This window comes from Chiloscyllium plagiosum, chromosome 27 (assembly GCF_004010195.1).
Source record: "Chiloscyllium plagiosum isolate BGI_BamShark_2017 chromosome 27, ASM401019v2, whole genome shotgun sequence".
NCBI classification, from domain to species: Eukaryota; Metazoa; Chordata; class Chondrichthyes; order Orectolobiformes; family Hemiscylliidae; genus Chiloscyllium; species Chiloscyllium plagiosum.
Window position 1 is genome coordinate 26,895,151 of NC_057736.1, and position 20,866 is coordinate 26,916,016.

General features: G+C 38.4%; 2 protein-coding genes across 2 annotated transcripts in view; one reads left to right on the forward strand and one right to left on the reverse strand.

Annotated features, from left to right (window-relative positions):
- Positions 1–10,359, forward strand: part of rpl11 (ribosomal protein L11) — a 15,314-nt gene extending 4,955 nt beyond the window's left edge. The window contains exons 2-6 of the mRNA XM_043717740.1: positions 1,552–1,702; positions 1,794–1,900; positions 3,166–3,297; positions 7,881–7,991; positions 8,106–10,359. Coding sequence (XP_043573675.1) covers positions 1,552–1,702; positions 1,794–1,900; positions 3,166–3,297; positions 7,881–7,991; positions 8,106–8,135 — 531 coding nt within the window. The 3' untranslated portion in view covers positions 8,136–10,359. The remainder of the gene's footprint in view (positions 1–1,551; positions 1,703–1,793; positions 1,901–3,165; positions 3,298–7,880; positions 7,992–8,105) is intronic.
- A 3,037-nt stretch (positions 10,360–13,396) lies between these two features.
- Positions 13,397–20,866, reverse strand: part of LOC122563686 (kelch-like protein 31) — a 14,031-nt gene continuing 6,561 nt past the window's right edge. Inside the window, exons 2-3 of the mRNA XM_043717742.1 lie at positions 16,066–17,278; positions 13,397–14,182 (exon numbers count right to left, since the gene is read on the reverse strand). Of these exons, the coding sequence (XP_043573677.1) occupies positions 13,450–14,182; positions 16,066–17,252 (1,920 nt within the window). The 5' untranslated portion in view covers positions 17,253–17,278 and the 3' untranslated portion in view covers positions 13,397–13,449. The remainder of the gene's footprint in view (positions 14,183–16,065; positions 17,279–20,866) is intronic.

The window sequence follows — 20,866 nt, forward strand, 5'->3', positions numbered from 1 at the left end:
GGCAAAGATAAAAGGTAGGGAGGAGGGACTTGGGGGAGGGGCGTTGGGAATGCGATAGGTGGAAGAAGGTTAAGGTGAGGGTGATAAGCCGGAGAGGGGGGGGGGGCGGAGAGGTCAGGAAGAAGATTGCAGGTCAAGAAGGCGGTGCTGAGTCCAAGGGTTGGGACTGAGATAAGGGACTGGAGGTTGGTGGGGTGGTAGGTGAGGACTAGTGGGGTTCTGTCCTGGTGGTGATTGGAGGGGCGGGATTCAAGGGTGGAGGAGCGAGAAGTGGAGGAGATGCGGTGGAGAGCATCGTCAACCACGTCTGAGGGGAAATTGCGGTCTTTGAAGAAGGAGGCCATCTGGGTTGTTCGGTATTGGAATTGGTCCTCCTGGGAGCAGATGCGGCAGAGGCGAAGGAATTGGGAATATGGGATGGCGTTTTTACAGGGGACAGGGTGGGAGGAGGTGTAATCTAGGTAGCTGTGGGAGTCGGTAGTGGCTGGTATATCAGGTCTAGGTCAATGTGCTTGTTGATAGAGTCCGAGGATGAATTCCATGCTTCTAGAAATTCTCTGGTTGTCCTCTGTTTAGCTTGTCCTATGATCGTTGTGTTGTCAAAGCACTGAAGATGTCACCTAGATGGGATGAAACATCTACAAATCAATTTTCCAGTTCGGCAAACATACCCACAACAACTGGCACCCAAGATACAAATCTTCACACAAGATCTGGATAAAGTCATTTATCACAACAATTAACAACAAAAATTAGGACATTATTGGCATATGTGCCAGAAGGGATGAGTGGGTCGACAGAAGCTTTCCAAAGTAGAAAAAGTCACAAATGTCTTAAAGCTATGGAGGTGTTAGATACAAGGACTGTGGTGTGAGTATAATGCGCATGACTTGTTTTGCTACTGTACAATGGCAATAAATTGTTCTCTAGTCAGGGATGCTCACAACCTATGAAAGAAGTTTTAAAACTTGCCATGATACATATTAATACGATGTCAACAAAAAAAACGCATAATAAATTTAAAATCTGAGAGCAGAGCACTGATATCACTACTACTAATATTCTGAAGACACATTGATTCTCTGATCCTGGCAGATTGCTAAGTGGTGGAACTAGGAAACTACAATTACAGTGCTGTTTGTTAGATTTATTCAGCATTCTAACACCAGGGTTGAACAAGGAAATAGGAGTGCATTACTGCTCCCATCAATAACCTCTATTTAATAACCCATACTCCATTCTCTATTATTGAATAATTTAAAATTACAACTCTGATTTAAGAAAAGATATTTTCAATTATACTGCAAGGTTAAATTGATTGCATGTGGAGCTTTCATGAATCTACTGGAACATTTACTGAAAGTCTAGTAAATGCGTTAGTATAGCTACTTTTTGTGGGAGTGTTAAAGGAGCAAAATTGGCGGGCTGATGTTAATATTTGAAAGCAATATGTGGAGAGAAAAGGAATTCATCAAGGTCACAGTGGCCAGCATTAAACTTAATATTACCAGAAAAATATTTCTTGATTTCTAAAGTAATCCCTTAATTTAGGACCAAGGTGAGAAGAAAGAGAACCCTATGCGTGAGCTCCGTATCAGAAAGCTCTGTATGAATATATGTGTTGGCGAAAGTGGTGATCGACTTACTCGAGCTGCCAAAGTGCTTGAGCAGCTCACTGGTCAAACACCTGTCTTCTCCAAAGGTGAGTTTATATGCACTCCTTGAACTTCATAAAATGTGACTTAAATGCATTTGAAAATGTGGCATAATCAAATATCTTTTGCCCCCATCAGCCCGCTACACTGTGAGATCTTTTGGTATCAGGAGAAATGAAAAGATTGCTGTTCACTGCACAGTCCGTGGTGCCAAAGCTGAGGAGATCCTGGAAAAAGGCCTAAAAGTAAGTAGGGCTTAATTTTGAAGTAGTTTGTGGAAGTAATTTAGGTTTCCTCTTTAATGGTAAGGGTGAATCTTCTTTTTAAAAGGTGCTTTTGTCCTTTTGTAACTCTTGCTTCAGCAACGTTTAAAGCAGTTACAGTTGATGTGAGGGCAAGCAGAGAAGAGAAATTGCTCTGTTTGATAAAACTGGTGCAACTGTCATAGAGATGCACAGCATGGAAATAGACCCTTCAGTTCAACCCGTCCATGCCGACCAGATATCCCAACCCAATCTAGTCCCACCTGCCAGCACCCGGTCCATATCCCTCCAACCCTTCCTATTCATAAACCCATCCAAATGCCTTTTAAATGTTGCAATTGTACTAGCCTCCACCACTTCCTTTGGCAGCTTATTCCATAAACATACCACCCTCTGTGTGAAAAAAATTGTCCTTTAGGTCCCTTTTATCTCTGTCTCCTCTCACCCTAAACTTATGCCCTCTAGTTCTGGACCCCTCCACCCCAGGAAAAGACCTTGTCTATTTATCCTATTCATGCCCCTCATGATTTTGTAAACCTCTGTAAGGTCACCCCTCAGTCTCCAATGCTCCAAGACAACAGCCACAGCCTATTCAGCCTTTCCCTATAGCTCAAATCCTCCAACCCTGGCAACATCTTTGTAAATCTTTTCTGAACCCTTTCAAGTTTCACAACATCCTTCCGATAGGAAGAAGACCAGAATTGCATGAAATATTCCAAGATAACGCCTCGTTTGGAGATGCCATCTTTTGAATAAGGATTAAACAGAATGTTGACAGAAATAGGTTGTGCTGGAAGTACAGTAGAACCTCTATTATCCGAACGAGATGAACGTGGAATATTTTGTTTGAATAATTGATCGTTTGGATAATTGATCTGATCGTAAGCAAGCGGTAATTTGAGTGCTGGTTATCGAACATTTCTCTGTTATCTGGCAATGCACACCATAATGCTGCTTAATTAATAAATGAATGCTGAGTTGCCTAATGCCATTTTTATGGGACGTTGAGATCTTGTTCAGATAATCTGAAATTCAGATAATTGATGTTTGGATAATTGAGGTTTTACTGTATTGAGCACCACTTCGAAGGGGTAAAATAAAGTAATTTATCAAAGTATGTAATTTTTACAGCTCCCGGAGAAATTTAACTAAATGGTACTCAGAATTGACCTTATTTGATGGAGTATCTGTTGTAAAAATGAGGCGGGGATGAAGCTCTTTAATTATTTTGTTCTTTCCATCTACAGGTTCGTGAATATGAGCTGAGGAAAAACAACTTCTCAGACACTGGAAATTTTGGTTTTGGTATTCAGGAGCACATTGATTTGGGCATTAAGTATGACCCAAGCATTGGTATCTATGGTTTAGACTTCTATGTGGTACGTACCATCTATTGCATGCTGCCTGTGGGATTAAGATAATGAGGTGAATATGCATTTAAATATGTTGCTCAAAAACATTTTTCTCCTTGTTGGAAATTTTTCTGACCCCAGTTATTTTCCACACACATTGATCCCAGAATAAAACCATCTGTTCCCAGGTCTCTCAGTACAACTATAAGTTGACTTTAAAATATCCCAAACAATTTTTTTAAACAACGGAACCAATTTTTATAATACATTGCTAGTGGCTGCCATTCAGCTGTTGTAAAATGGTTGAGGTATTTACTTAATCCATGCTAGTTAGTTATTTAGGTGTTGCAGTGTCCCAGTTTTACGTTAATTGTACGCAAACCCTTTATGGTGGGAAGAAGACTGTATTCATATTAATTTATCCCAACCCTTTAATACATCATTATTCTTAGTCACTGATACTCATGCTCAAATTTTATGAATTGTATGTGATCCCAAGTTCTGAAATGTGTGGTAATGTATTGAGATTGTAGTATGGTTGACACTTCAAAACTGGAATTCCATATCAGCATTCCAGTGCAGTTTTCTTTTCTCCAATGTGCTAACTGATACACTGTGGTTCTGTAAGCACTGAAAAACATCTACTATATTGTCCCAGCCCATTCTTGTTTCTACCGTGTCTGATTGTTTGCAGGCTTTTGAAGGCATTGTGGTAGCTGATTTGATTCCGTATTAAATATGCAGTTTCCGGGGGGGGGGGGGGTAGATTTTTTTTATCAACCTGTTGAGAGATGTTATTATACATCTCTGGAGCATGTGGGACACGAATGTGGGCCTCCTGGCCCAGAGCTAGAGACAGTCCGACTGTGCCGGAAGAGCTATAATTTCCAGGGGTAAACACGAGATAGTGATAGGAAGCAGGTTTTTCTAAGAAAAAATACTCCCTACTGTCGTTATAGAAAGGAATATAGTGTACTTCTTGTTTCTAGTTTAAGCTAACTCGACACAAAAAACAACTTCTGAATTAATTTCCCCTGAAAGTCGAGGATTCCTGCTGCTATTTTTCTTGTAATTCTGGTTGAAAAGAGTATACAGTACATGTCTTAGGAGAACAGATTGTTTTAGATTGTGATGTCTCTTGTCTTTTTAGCCAAATGAGAAGGATGGCTACTGGACTTATGATACAGAGTGATTGCATTCTACGGATCTGCACCTAGTTGAAGTGTCCATTCCTTCATGGATGGGAGTGGGTGAAGAGAAAATCTGAGGGGCAGATAATAGCGATAAAGTATATATTGCATGTTAGGTGATTCTCTTCTAATAATGGTGTTTACTTTTATGTAACAAAGGTGGTAACATTCATGGTAGAATGGAAAAAGCTGTTGTTCAAAATATATTAATACTGATTAGAGTTACAGTGTGCTATTTAAGCAGTCCAAGAATGTTAACTGGAAAATTGAGTAAGGTGTGAAATTAGAGTTGACCTAAAATTGAGAGCTCTCTGGGATTGTGTATCTAAAAACAATATTGCTAGGTAAAAAGGAGTGAAATTTTATGTCTGCTGTTTATGTTAATTTTTTTACAAATCAGGTGTCATATTAATTTTATACATTAGGTACTGATGGGTGACTCTCAGCTTTCAAATAGATTGTAACATAATTTGTGGGGACTAGAACATCTCCAGTCATCTATTTGTCAAATATATGTTTAGATCTTAAATATTTTGGTGGCAAGTTGCTGAAGATGCAAGCTGATAATGGCATAATGGGAGAAAGGTCATGTGTGACCTGAATGAACAGGGCAAGTTACTGTTTACCTCCTTAACCAATCAGTTTAAAAGACTGAGAAATAGACACCACAAGGACTGAGAAGAAAGTGTAAAGTAAATGAGTTCAATATTACTATCAAGACAAAAGATTGAACTATTAGGAAGAAAAGTCATGATTGCAGTTGATTGTAATACTGGACAAGTGTGATCCCTGAATGAAACCTGGCTTGATAGATCATAAATCTTATTTTTGCAGTATACTACATGGTGGTTAGTCACTGAACATATTCACAAGAGGTTGCCAAGTTTCTTATATAAAAAAACAAGGCAATATGTATGGAAATGTACATCAATTTATCAAGATTGTAACAAAAACAGAAGAAGTAGTTATAGCCTTTTTCCCACCAATATTCCCTTCATTTACACATTCGTAGAGAACTATTACTTCTATCATAACTCTTTAATTTCTGACTTTTTCCAGTTTTTGTTTGGTCTACCTACACTGTTTTAAGAGTTCTTTACACTTCTGATGCCCTGAACCTCCTTTCAGTTCAGATGGTCTGGATATCTTTTCAGTTCTGACAGCCAAGACACTTCTACCAATTCTCATAACCTGGAGATCTGCAAACTACCTTGCGGATCAGATGAAACCGCTCTCCATAAATGGAAACCTTATTCTTGATTCTTTTTCTGCTGAACTGAACTAAAACTAAAATCACCAATGGATCTTTATTATTTGTTTTCCTATATGTAATAAAGATAGCAGTGTGAATGTTCCATCAAATAAAACCATAGTAAGCATTTTATCAGACACCTAAGTCATTCTGGCGTTTACCCAGAGGTCCAGCTACGAGCTAGAAATGACCCCTCACATTGTGCTGCTCACGCATTTACATTCAGGTCATGGCCAGTGGGCAGGAAAGCTTGCTCCCTGCTTCTTGGACCAGATCCTAGAAGTGATGGGGAATGGAGTGATGAAAGAAAGGCAATCCTTTTTTCCATCTGACAATCACAGGAGGCCACACCATCAAACGTAGCCGAGCATGGGCACAGATTCCAGCTTGCATCAGTATCCCAGGTGAAAAAGGTGCCGGGGAGCATAGAAAGGTCAGTGATTTTCTGCATTCTGCCCAGGTAAGTGTGACAGAATTCTGGGTGGTGGAAAATGGATTTGATATGCTTGTCTTCATTGGTCCGTTCACAGAGTATAGGATTTGTGAAGTCATGTTGCGGCTGTACAGGGCATTGTGAGGCTTCTTTTAGAATACTGAGCTCAATTCTGGTCTTCCTGCTATAGGAAAGATGCAAGGTACAGAGATTGGCTGCTTGTATCTGATCACTGAAGACTCGTGTGCTAAGAAAGCACTGTGAAGTATCCAGAGACTGGCAGTCTCCAACCAAATGCAAAGTGAGTGAGAGCTAAGGAAGCTAGCCAAGAGCCATAAGATGCATCCTATGTAGATGCATGATACGTGTGTGTGTCCCTGTGCACAAAGTTACCTGGCAGGAATGCACAACTCTTTGGTGTCCTTGAACTCCAAAATTTGAAGGGCTGAAGTGGTATGAGAGTTGATCCAAATGTATACCTGGTGTGGTGAAGCTGGTGGTTTGATGCCAACTTGCATGGATGAGAGGTTGTGGAAGATGGTGGCCATTGAGCCTGCTGGGACATTGTTATGAAGAAGCTGTTGGATGATGTCTGGTACAAGCAGTCAGCAAGCTACAACAACCTGCTCTAATTTACATGTCCTGAAATTTACACATATAATTTCTTGATGAAGGTAAGAACTGGATCTGATGAATAAATGAGGTGAATTGGAGCTTTAATGAGATGAAAAAACATAGAAGTAAGGTAGTCACCACTAATGGTAAGTCTCTGCAGTCTCTATTCAAGGTTTAAGGAGAAAATTGGACCAATTTTTCCTCTACACTCAGATTGGGTTTTTTTTTTCATTCTCACCTATTTCTTCACCTTTCTTGCTATTGCTTACTCATGACAGAGGGGATGATTCTGCCCTTCATCTTTGCAAGTTCAACCTCTTAATTTGTGTGAGTCTAGTGGGCTTTTGCATCTTTAGCATAGATCCTTCCTATTGATAAAGATCAATGTAGCTGTGTTGCTTAACCTCTCACTATTGAACGAACCAGTGGGCTAACCACTCCATCCTCACGAATTAAGAGAAAGTGAGGACTGCAGATGCTGGAGATCAAAGTTGAAAAGTGTGGCACTGGAAAAACATAGCAGGTCAGGCAGCATCTGAGGAGCAGGAGAATCAATGTTTCTTATGCCCGAAATGTTGCTTCTCCTACTCTTCAGATGCTGCCTGACCTGCTGTGCTTTTCCAGCACCACACATCCTCCCAAATTGTTCTGTTTTATTTGATCTAAAATGTGTACGTAATTGATTTCAGACAAATTTTGTTTGAGAATCGTCGATCAAAGATTTTCTGGTTATCATATTTTGCTTAATTAATCAGTCTCAGATCTTCACTTTACTAGCTATCTTGAAAATTTTATGAATTGGATTATTTAGTTCCCCCTTTCTTTCTGCTATCCTTTCTTGTGTGTTTTCATTCCCTTCCCTATTCCAACCATAAGACTATTTTCCCTCTTTAGTGAAACATTATATGTGCAAAGACTTACATCTGTTGTGTCACTAGCTTTGAGTTTCCCTAATTTCTGTATTTACCATCCGAAGATATTGATTTTTTTTAGTTTATGTAAACTCCAGTCTGTTTGTATGACTTTTCATCACCTAGAAGTTTGAAAATGTTAGCATTATGAATGAAAACTTTTTCTTTGCCCATCCCCTGCATTGTTGTGACTTCTTTCCTCCTGACAGGTTCTGGGAAGACCAGGCTTCAGCATTGCTGACAAAAAGCGTAAACGTGGTCGCATTGGAGCCAAACACAGGATCAACAAGGAGGAGGCTATGCGCTGGTTCCAACAGAAGGTACTTTTGTTTTCATAGTGGTAGTAATTAATCTTAATGTCAAAATAAATACAAACTGAAATTTGTTTGAAGACATTTCACTTTCTAATGATTTGCATTTCTTTTTTTTCCCAGTATGATGGTATCATTCTCCCAGGAAAATAAAAATGTTTTGTAATTGTCATTAATACAAGAATCTGATCCTTATTCAGTTTTAGTTTAGTGATAGTTACTTCATCATTGTAACTTGAATTAGGCAGAAAGATAACTGTCAGTTGTACTGCTGGTTTACCTGTTTTCTGACTCTATTATAATTTGACAAAGTTCATGTCTGGTGATGAATTTACAATTGTTTAGTGAATGTAGCCTTCTCTTGAAGCTGCTATTCGATATGTGCTCTAGCTATCTGTGAACTCAAAAACCACAATTCCATGAATGCAATAAGAGCTATTTGGTGTGAATCATCCTGTTGTTGATCCAAATTTTCTCAACAGCCCTAAAATTTAACAATTTCTTTTTTAAAAATCATTTCAGTTTTCCCTTGTGTTGAGAATCCCAAAGTTATGGTTCAATAATGTCAATCAAATGCTAATGCTTCTGATGTAAGCCTGAACAATAAATTAAATCTTCCACCTGTGCATCCTCAACAAAGTTTCACCCATTATAAGCGGGGAATCTTGGGTTTTGTAAATGTGATTTCCTGTCTATGCTATTGCTGGTGGAAAGCTGAACTCACCATGAACTCACTACCAGGAAACATCTATTATCAATGAACAGTTCTGCAGAGAAGAGCATTGTACTCAAGTCCAATGTTAGATCTTGTGACTCCAGATGATATGTTGATTGGGACTGGATGGTCTTTCCCTATGTTTAATTGTAATGTCCCACTGATAGCTGTCTTAACTGAAGGTGTTCAGCATACAAGGAACTGAACAAGGTAATGAGGAAGGAGAAAAATACTACTGTGGGGAGAAAGAAAGCTGATGGATACCAATGGTGCAGATTGCCTTCCAGGTATTCTATATTCTTGATGTTAAGCTGATTTTTGTTTTCCATCCCCTCCTTTACTGAGTTACTCAGTTCTACAAGACCAAATGGCTCTACTGAGAACTGGCCCTACTTTGCCAGATATTCAACTTTCCACTTCTGGGTCTTGTGTCTGTAATTTCTTTGCTTTACTCATGATGTCTACTGTTGTCACATTGCTGTCTTTCATTTGAGCACTTTATAGATCATTCCTATTTTTCTGATCCTTTGTTATATTTCCCCATTGTATTTTTTTAAAAAATCAGTATTTTCTTCCAAAGAAAGTCTTCTGGCAAAAAATCCTCATTGTGCTGTTGACAAATATTCCCTGATCTACTAAAGGCTTCTAGCATTTTCTTTTGTTATTTTTATGTAACCATTGTGATTCATTTTTACATCGATAAATTCAGAGAATGAGAAAGAGTGCTTTCAATTCAATGTGTTGGTGGAATAACTATTTTCAGAATATAGTGTAAAACATTATGACTATAAGGTAGTGACAACACAATAAATACACCATATTTACTATTTATATATTTTTATTCACACATAAATAGTAATTCAAACATTTTCATGACAGTGAATATGCAAGGAATTTGACACATTTCTGTATTGGATGAATGCAATTTTCTTTGAAAAGCAGTTTTTGCTACTTCTTCTAGCATTCAAACATTTCTATTAACTTCAGCCATCAGCGTGCCTGTGTTACAAAGAACAATATTAACTTGCCCTCTCTTTTCCCCATCCCTTGCCCACCCCTAAACTCACTTCCACCATCACTCTCCCCTTCCCTCTTTCTTGGGGTATGTGAAGTTTAAATAAATGCAAACTTGATCTGAATACATTGTATAATTTCATTCAACCTTGAGAGAAAGATTCTCAGCACTATTCTGCTACATAGGAATCTTGATTCATATGTAACCTAGTCATCATAAATTTAAGAAATCAGTTCTCAGAGCTCAGCTACATTGACTTGTGTTTATTAGCCCATATTAGTTGTCTTTCACTTCTGGATCCAATGTGTATCTTGTCTCCTGTGAGCTATAGTAGCAATGATTAATTGCAAATTAGTCATTATGTTTATCAGCAGTCTCAATCCCTGCTGCTGAGAGTGATCATTCCTCCTGTATTCCAAATATAAAGTTTACAGCAGAATTTATTTTTTCTTGAAAAGAAATCCTTCAATTCCCTTGTGAGCCATGTTGAATGAACTGCTTTTGTGGTTTATTTTTAATGCTTGTTTGCATGATCTCATCTAGACTATTTCCTGATAGTTCAAATACTCAATTGTACTTTGTGTTGAACTGCGTTTGCAACTGAATGTTATAAGTTGTCGATTTAAAGAGGAATGCTCTCCAACATTCTTCACCATCTCATTCCACCAACCCATATCTCATGTATGGCTATTTTCCCAGTTTAATTCCAATAAATCTGTTCTGTGGGCATTTTTCCAGTGTATTCATTTGGAAACTCTGTGCTTTATAGAACATTTACACAGTTGGGAGAAGTGATTGCTTGATTAGTCAGATACAGTTTCAATGATACTGATATTCAGTAATCCCTATTATTTCAATTGTGTTAATTATAAATAATGTAAGGTTATTTTGAAATATTTATAGCTTGTTCACTTTTTGGGCCAATAGGTTTTTTTTAAAAGTGGCATAAAATGCTGGGAGACAGTTTTGTCTTTTAAGCAATCAATTTTTGACTTTTTCCATGATATTTCCTATTTGTTTTACATTAGCTTAAACATTTTAACTGCAACAATTTAAAATTACTCAAGATTCCATTGCTTTCACTGTCACCTTGGTGAAGTCTCTCACCTTTTATTAAGATCTATAGAAGCACAATTTTGATCATTCCTGGCTGCTTCTGATCCATTTAGGAAATTGTACTTTCATTTTTAATTAAACTTGAAATTGAATTCTGTTCCAAGTTTTGAGTAAACTAATACAAATTGTACTTTTTTTGTTTCATACTGTATGCTGTGTCATCAGGTCTCGTGTAAAGTGGGCTTCATTGAAAGAATTTCATATTTAAAGTTTTTCTCCATGCTGTTATACCATTAGGAAGATGAAGAAGGTCAATCACTGCTCAAGCCCTGGCCACTATTTATATTAATGCCACTTCTAATTCAAGACAACTGGAATGATGCCAGTAGTGCCTCTTACTAATTTATACCCAACACCAGGTTATAGTCCAACAGGTTTAATTGAAAGCACACTAGCTTTCGGAGTGCCGCCCCATGAGGTGGTTGAAGGATGAAGGAGCGGCGCTCCGAAAGCTAGTGTGCTTCCAATTAAACCTGTTGGACTATAACCTGGTGATTTTTAACTTTGTACACCCCAGTCCAACACCGGCATCTTCAAATCATAATTTATACCCCTTCTCTACATCGCTAGGCCCTCTGTCTAATTGTTTATCTGTGAGCTATTTAACTTGACCCTGTGGTCTAAAGTGTGATGTTTAAACAACTACTTTGAACAAGCTGTTATGTGGGCTGAATAGTCACGTGCCTGACTTAGTGATTTGTCTCAGTCTTGGGCAGACATATTACAGCTGGAAGACTGTTAGAAGTATTAATTTGCCTCTCGTCCTTCTCCACCTCCTTTTCTATTCTTGTGCATTGTTATCCAAACTACTTTTATACCTTGCTGCATTGCCCAGTTGCTACATTTCATTTTAATTTTGCCATGGGACTAAACCTCCAGAACTACATCCCAATTCTTTTTGCAGTGTGATAAACCAGAGATAAAGGGAAGTTAAATCTCAGGTCTATGACCCTTCCATCTTGTCCTATCGTTTTACTTGCAGACCTATTTCTTTTTTCATTTGATAAGTTGTTTTAATTTTTAATCAAGAGAACTTGGATTTGATTTTTGACAACAATTTGAAACAGCAGATTGTTTTAAAATTAAAAAAAATGTGGAAGGTGAAGACACAAATCCTCACAAATGTGAAAAGAAAATTTCTAATTACAAAATTTTAGTCAAGATCTGAGGTTTATCTACTACAAATTGTTGTTTTCCTTAAACTTAAGAGTTACAAAATTCCATCATTGCCACTACCCCAAATTTCTACTTACAACCTTCTTCAATTTTGCTAATTTTTTTGGCACTAGGTATTTTCATAGTCCAAACACTCCCTCTTGTTACTCTCATGGTCACTCCAGTAATCTGAAAATTTTGCTTTTACCTTCATACAGCTAACACTAAAATGTTGATACTTCAATGTTTGTCTTTTTAAACCATCTTGATAAGAATCAAAGTTAAAATTGACAACTCATTTGTTAAATTTGTTGGACTTCCACTTCCTACTTTGGTTAATTAACAAATCAAGATGATTACAGAAGTGGTACCTCAAAAGCTTTTGATAGTTTTTTGGTGAAGTTGTCTCAAGTGTTTAGCAAACCACTTAAGAAGCTTTTAGATGAGGCACAGCCACCCTTAAGTCAACAGAACATTTCCTTACCTTTTGTGTACAACATTCACTTTATCTCAAGACATGATAGTAAAGGAGAAGAGAGTTGACAAATTCCTTTACTTATTTTTCAAATGAGAAATGCAATAAAATTGGTGTTTTTAAAGAAGGTATTCTCCATTTTGTTCCTCTTTCAGACTTGTCATGTTGATGCAACTTTATTGAATCTGAAGTCTAGAAATATAATTGCTTTCATTCTTCAGAGCATGTCAGATCGTAATAAAATCAATTATATGATAGATAGAAAGTGACCATCACGGCAGCACAGTGGCTCAGTGATTAGCACTGCTGTCTCACAGCAGTAGGGTTCCAGGTTCGATTCCAGCCTCTGGCAACTGTCTGTGTGGAGTTTGCACATTCTCCCTGTGTCTGCATGGGTTTCCTCCAGGTGCTCCGGTTTCCTCCCACAGTCCAAAGATGTGCAGGTCAGGTGAATTGGCCATGCTAAATTGCCCATAGTGTTAGGTGCATTAGTCAGAGAGAAATGGGTCTGGGTGGGTTACTCTTCAGAGGGGCGGTGTGGACTTGTTGGGCCGAAGGGCCTGTTTCCACACTGTAGGGAATCTAATACTGCATCCAGTGAACAATTTTTTTTGATTGAATTAGGATATTGATGTATCTTGGCCACTTGTATTGACATTTAAGAAGCACTATCTTCATGAAACATTTGACAAAACTTTTATTTTTTTGTAAAAACAAAATTCAGTGCACCAGTTTAGAGATTTTGGGGTAATTGTAAAAATATTTGTAGAACGCATCTGTAAAGATATCCATCTGGAAAATGCTATGAGACAAAGTTAACCAGCTGCTGCCCACTCTGCCATGAAATCAATAATGCAAGTTTTTCTAGACATTGTCAGGGAAAATGTGTGGTAAGGCCTTTATGAATGAAAGAACTGGGTGGTAATACTGGGGTTTACATTTGAAATCTGGTTGTATAAAGAGTTTCTTAAAATTTTAGATATGCTGCTTATTAGATACTGATTGCTGCAGACGCCACAGAACTAGCTCTGGACTCTCGAAGTTTGTTGTTGGGCAACAAAATGCTGCAGCAAGAGACACCCACCGTGGCTTCTGGTAGCTCATCCTCATCAGTCCATTCATTTAGATCTGGATTGTAGACCTGGATGCAGCTCTTGTACTTCTTTGCACTTTCATTCCAACCTCCAACTAGATAAATTCTGTCATTCAGGGTTGTTACACCAGCTGTACTTACACCGATTGATAGGGGAGCTACGTAGCTCCATTGCCCATTATAAGCATTGTAGCGTTCAACTGTTATCACATCAACCCGCTCACCTTGCGGCCCAAGCTGACTGCCCCCCATCACGTAGCTGTAATCACCAAGAGTGACTGCACAGTGCCAACCTCTGGGTGTACTCAAACTAGCATAGTCTTTCCAAGTGTCTGTTGTTGGATCATAGGCACACACTGTACGAGAGTAACCATTGTTGATATAGCCACCAGTTATCAGGATCTTGCCATCGCTAAGAGCAGAAGCATGGCAGCAGCGGGCAACATCCATCCGAGCCTTCATCTGCCACTGGTTAGTGGAAGGGATGTAACATTCCATGGACAAAAGAGGACCATCTGAGTTCCGACCACCAATTGCAAAAAGCAAGCCATTGTAAGCGCACATACTGAAATGGGTTCGCCTCTGAAGCATGCTGGCTAAATGAAACCATGTGTTGAAACGAGGGTCATATCTGAAAAATACAATGATTTTTTAAAATATACCTTTCAGATATGAAAAGATCACATCAAGGAGATGATTTCATAGGTTTGTCATTTAATATGAATTGCTTGTTGAAAAGCTGAAGATTCATCTATTCTACCATCCACAAGTCAGATTATAAAGTGGAATTATTGATTAATCATAGCAGTTGATCTATTAGTCAAAAAATGACAACAGCAGAAAATCAAGGAAATTTTGTAACACACTTAATTACCACTTAATAACTTCCATCATGTTTCCTTTCCTACATTATAACAGTGACTATGCATCACGGATGTACTTCATTGGTCATAAAACACTTTGGCATCTACTGAGATCATGGAGGGTGCTGTATAAATGTAAATTTTTCTTCCTATTTTATTACTCCTTCGAACCCTCAGTGTTACTTCATACTGTGGGAGTTGCCTCTTCACTCAGGTTTCTAATTGAAAAAAATGTTGCTTTTGAAGACATGGTATTCAAGGCAAGAATTTCAAATGAAAGATTTTTTAGTGACTGAAAAGGAACTTGTATTATACTGTGCTTTGTCATGTCTCTGGAGAAAAAGTACTTGGCTTTATATAGTCTCTTTAATATCTCAAGTTATCCCAAAGTTAAACAAACCTGAAGTGAAGTTACTCCCATAAATAATGCAGCAACTAAATTGTGCACAAAGGAACAGCAATGTGATAATCAGTCCTATGTTTTTCAAAATGTTGGTCGACGATAAATGTTGGCCATGATTTCGTAGAGAATTTCCTTCTCTGAATAGTGGCAGGGGATCTTTTACATCTACCTGTTCCCTCAGCCTATAATGGAATAGACAACTAGTTTAAGTGCTCAAATCAGGAGTGGAATTCAATTGATGAAATATTTGATCCAGAGAGAGATTTAAGATTTATATTAGTTCCTAAATGGTTGCTTCCATCTCCTTAAATTTTGCAGTCAATCCCACTACAAATGTCAAAGCTAAAACTGAGAGCTCTTCACTCCTCCCCTGGTCCACAGCTATTTGAATTTTAGGTTGAAGTTCACAATATTGTAAAATAATTCAGTTTGTATTAACGCCTGAGTACAACCAAGAAAAAACTAATTGGTTTCAGTTTCTGCAAATGCAAAACAGTTCAGCTGACTGCAAAAGGACAGCAGGAAATTTCTGGGATTAATTAGGAACGTTTGAAAAATTCTGAAAAGACCTAGAAGGTTAGTATTTGTTTCAGTTAGTAGTAAAATTCTCTGGCATGTACTGAGGATATGAAAAGCACAGGTAAACCCCAATTCTATCATACTTTAAATCTAAAATACAATGTCAATATATTGTGACAGACACTACCAAGTGTCTGGTGTACTTAGCATCATAACTGTAATGAGATGGTATCAGGCCTGTGAAGGTATGCTAAATTTAAAGGAAACACAAGTTGTTAAGGCATCTCTTGCAAATGAACAAATCTGAGTAAGGCATTATAAAATAGTAATAACTGGATAATCTTTAGTTAGTTTAGAACAGGGCGTGTTAATACTGCCATCTTTTTAGAATCTTCTAATAGATTTTAAAGTTGCCTTACCACAGCTTTAATAACCAGTTTTGATTTGAGTTATAAATATCAGTTCTACAGTGTATAAATTCTGCTGCGAATTTGATTGTACACTATCACAATAATGACAATGCTTCAGAAGTATAATTGGTGCTGAAGGGTTTTTGGATGTCCCATGGAAATTATAGGCACTAAATTGGGCAAGTTTCTTTCTTTAAAAACTAGAACATGTCCCTCGGAAGAAAGAAAAGCCTTAAATAGTTCACAGATTTTGTTTTTATCCTGAGTTTGAAATAGTCAAACACTTAGCATGTCCAACAGAACAATTAACTTACGTTACCTGTTTAAACTGCTGACAGCGTGTTTAGCTTGGTTTCTGGCATCATTCTGATCCTCACCACCAGCAACATATAAAAAGCCATCCATCACAACTACACATTGATTGAAGCTTTTGGCCGGCATTTCCGCAAGTTTGTTCCATCCATTTTCAGGATCTCTGTATAAAATATCTCTACTCAAAGCCTTCTCAGTCAAAGCTGGTCGACCACCTACGGTTAGCAGAACCTTCTGTCCTCCCCTGAGCTTTGTTCTTCTTGATTGCATTGAGTTCTGTTGATGAGGCAGGAGGTGATAGTTCATGGCATTAACCAGGAGTCGATGGCAATCTGGATCTTGCATCATGCATGGGATAGGTTGAACATAACTGACTAGATCATGAGCTGAAATGGTACCAAATCTTATATTACTCAACAGGTCAGCTGCATGCTTCACCCTTTTGGAATCAAACTGCAACCATTTCATAGCAATTTGAAATGCAGTGAGCTCAGAGGGCAGTTGCAGGCTGTCATCCATCAACAAATCACTTATTTGGTCATATGTCAGTTTCATGAACTGATCATTTTCTGAAAACTCCAAGAAATTTTCACGGATGAATTTCTTTGCTGACTCTTTCACCTGATTTAATCCATATGTCCCAGCAATATTTGAGATGTACATACAGTTTTCCACATTAATTTCTTGGATGAGGAAGTCAGTGCACATATTGATCAAGGTACACATTTGAAACTGGGTGGCAGTGGCAATGGTGCATCCAATGGTATAAAGAGACAAGCTGAGTCTCCCTGTGTAGGCATAGGTTATCACAGTGGTCAAACCCAAAGGTGAAACATCATTAACATCAACACATTGAATTGAAGGATCTTTTTTCAACATGTTACGGAAATAATCACTACACGCAGCCATCACCACTTTATGGACATCAAAGGATTTATTTTTAGTGGATAGTGTAAGATCAGAGAACAGTCTCTCCTGGCGCATCCTGCTGATTTCCTCCAAAAGGATATTGCCATGATTAGGATTGGAGACTTCTGTGGCTGTGCATCGAAACCCATTTGATCCACTATCATAGAGTGTGTTAAGGTGGTTCAACTGATCGATGTCAATAGTTGTGTCCTCAACAATGCTTATTTTTGGTAATTCATTCTTTTCCGTCTTGTTTTTCTTTGTGCTTTTCTTCTTTGGTGCCATTGTGTGTTTTATAGACACAACCCAATCTAAAAAGTAGAAATGTAACAATGTTCATTATTTCATATTTCTATTACCCCCAACAAAAGCTTGAAAATAACTTAGTGTAAACTAGTCTTGATTTTTTTTCTGAATTGAAATCCCTGCTAATCAAAATTAAGATTTTATTAGATATTGGAATTACACACTTGGATACTTGCGTAGTTAAAATTTAGCTCTACAGTTCTACAAATTTCTACACATATCAAAAAGGACCACATCTTTTTGATAATGAATTCTGAAAAACATGAAGATTCATAACTTCTCTTGCAATACATTTTGTTCACCTTTCTGTTTATTGTAAAATAACTTATCAGTCAGTTTGTGTTTGGTTGCACTATGTAGTAGTTACTCAATTGCTTTAGACAGATCAAATCAACATTTGCGTTTTGATATGCTAACAAGATGTGTAACATGGCATTATTAATATGGAGTTAGCTATCGGCTACATTTATATTGGCCAACCAGAAGTCACCAAATGTTTAATCAAGAACAGCAAAAATATAAACACAAATTACTCATCTTGATATACCACATCCTAAATATTGTATACAATCTTGATATACCACATCCTAAATATTGTATACAATCTTGACATACCACATCCTAAATATTGTATACAATCTGGCCATTGAGGCAGCTAGAAACAATGTTTAAGGCATAAAGTAAATCTTTGGTGTTAAATGTATGAATTGTGAGGAAAAGCGAGAAGTTTGGACTTTAGCACCTTCAAAGAAGCAACTCTGACAATCTTTAAAAAATAGATTAGATAGAGAAGTGGTCCAGAAAATGTTGAATCTCAAATTATTTCAGTCTAAATTAATTTCAAATGCCGGGCAAAGTTTGAACAAATGATAATCACAAATTGTAATGGGAATTCTACATGAAAAAGCTGAAGTAATGTATTGGAAGTACTGAAGAAACAAAATACTGGAAGCACTGAAGAAGCAATTGGCCGAACAATAGAAGGACCACAGGAACATTCTGCTTGGACAATATAAATGGGGTGAATGCACTTTTTGGTCTGTATCTAACTTATAAAAGTTTAGCAAAATTAATGTTAAAAAGCCGAATGTAAAATATTCCAAAATTTAAACTAAGAGTTTCAGATTTCTTCTAATCACTATTGAGAGTTTGATGTCATGGGCCTGGCAGGCCCAGCTGCTGTTTCTTCTATTAAAAGATTGCTATTTTGAGATTAACTACTCCAGCACCTGTGATCCCTCATAAGAAAGCAATTTGTGCATTTTGACTGCTACTTTTTAGGTGATACAGATTTGGAAGATTTAGGTGGGAAAATTTGTTGATGTTCTCACTTTTTATATTTGTTCACAGGACAGGGCTTTACTGACTTGGTCAGCATTTCTTGCCCATTCCTAATTTCCCTTGAGAAGGAAGTGGTGAGCTGCTTTCTTGAACTTAGGAGTTTATAAAATCATGAGGGGCATGGATAGGATAAATAGACAAGGTCTTTGGGGTGGGGTAGTCCAGAACTAGAGGGCATAAGTTTAGGATGAGAGGGGAAAGATGTAAAAAGGTCCTAAAGGTAATCTTTTTACACAGAGGGTAGTGCATGTATGGAATGAGCTGCCAGGGGAAGATGGTACAATTACAGCATTTAAAAGGCATCTGGACGAGTATGTGAATAGTAAGGGTTTAGAGGGATATGGGCCAAGTGCTGATAAATGGTACTAGATTAGGTTAGGATATCTGGTCAGCATGGACGAGTTGGACCGAAGGGTCTGTTTCCATGCTGTACATCTCTATGACTCTATGCTCTAGTCTATGGGGGAGTAGTTACATCCAGTGCTTTCAGGAAGGGAATACCAGGGTTTTGAACCAACAAATGTGCAGGAATGGTGTTATATTTGCAAGTCCAGGTGGTATGTGGTTTGAAGGAAAACGTACAGTGGTACTCCTAAGCTTCTGTTGCCCTCGTCCTCCTACGTAGTTGAAGTCATGTGTTTGGAAGGTGTCAGTTGAGCCTTTGTGAGTTATATCATATTGTAGAATCTCTACAGTGCAGAAAGAGGTCATTTGTTCCATCATGTCTGCACTGATCTTCTGAAGACCATCCCACCCAGACCGAGCTTCCCAGTCCTATTCCCATAACCTTGAATTTTATCATGGCTAATCCACCTAGCTTGCACATTTCTGGACACTACAGGGGAATTTAGCATTGTCAATCTACATAACCTGCACATCTTTGGAGTTGCTGTACTTTATCTGGTAGATGACACTGCACATTGATACTGGAGCAGCAAATGTTGAATATGGTGGATGGCTGCCAATCAATTAGGATGCTTTGTCCTGGATGTGGTTGAGCTCTTGAGTACTACTGGAGCTGCATTCATCTAGTTATGTGGAGAATATTGCAGGAGTCTTCTGTGGCTATCCCCCTCTCCAACAAGTATGCTGTTTTGGAAAATGTAGGGGTTAATAGATTCTCAGGGGAATGTAGCATGAACAGCCAAGTGTCTAGTATCATGACAGGCTGTAATGTAATGAGGGGCACGTTGGGTTCCAAGTGATCAATTGTGTTAGGGGACTCTCTAGTCAGAGGCACAGACAGACATTTCTGCGGCCAGCAACTGCCTCCCTGGTGCCAGGATCAAGGATGTTTCAGAAAGGGTGGAGTATGCTCTCGAAGGGGAGAGGGACCAGCAGGAGGTCATTGTACATATTGGAACCAACAACATGGTTTCTTTTATTGGTCAGAGCATTGAGTATAGGAGTTGGGAGGTCAAGTTGCAGTTGTACATTATGTTGGTTAGGCCACTTTTGGAATTTTACGTGCAATTCTGGTCTCCTCTCTATCGGAAGGATGCTGTGAATCTTGAAAGGGTTCAGAAAATATTTACAAGGATATTGCCAGGGTTGGAGAATTTGAGGTGTAGGGTGAGGCCAAATAGGCTGGGGCTGTTTTCCCTGGAGCTTTGGAAGCTGAGGGGTGACCTTAGAGGTTTTATAAAATCATGAAGGGCATGGATAGGATAAATAGACAAAGTCTTTTCCCTGGGGTGTGGGAGGCCAGAACTAGAGGGCATTGGTTTAGGGTGATAAGGGAAAGATATAAAAGAGACCTAAGTGGCAACATTTTCACGCAGAGGGTGGTGTGTATGGAATGAGCTGCCAGAGGAAATGGTTGAGGCTGGCACAATTGCAATATTTAAAAGGGTATATGAATAGGAAGGGTTTAGAGGGATATGGGCCAAGTGCTGGCAAATGGGACTTGATTAGATTGGGATATCTGATTGGCCTGGACAAGTTGGACCGAAGGGTCTCCTTCTGTGTTGTACATCTCTATGGCTCTCTATTCCATTACACCTCTGTCTTATGTTTTGTTGATGGTTGACAGGCTTTGGGGTTCAAAGTTTGGGAGAAGATTTGTAGCTCGGGTGCTCGTTGTTGTGGTTCTGTTCGCCGAGCTGGGAATTTGTGTTGCAGACGTTTTGTCCCCTGTCTAGGTGACATCCTCAGTGCTTGGGATCCTCCTGTGAAACGCTTCTGTGATGTTTCCTCCGGCATTTATAGTGATTTGTACCTGCCGCTTCCGGTTGTCAGTTCCAGCTGTCCAC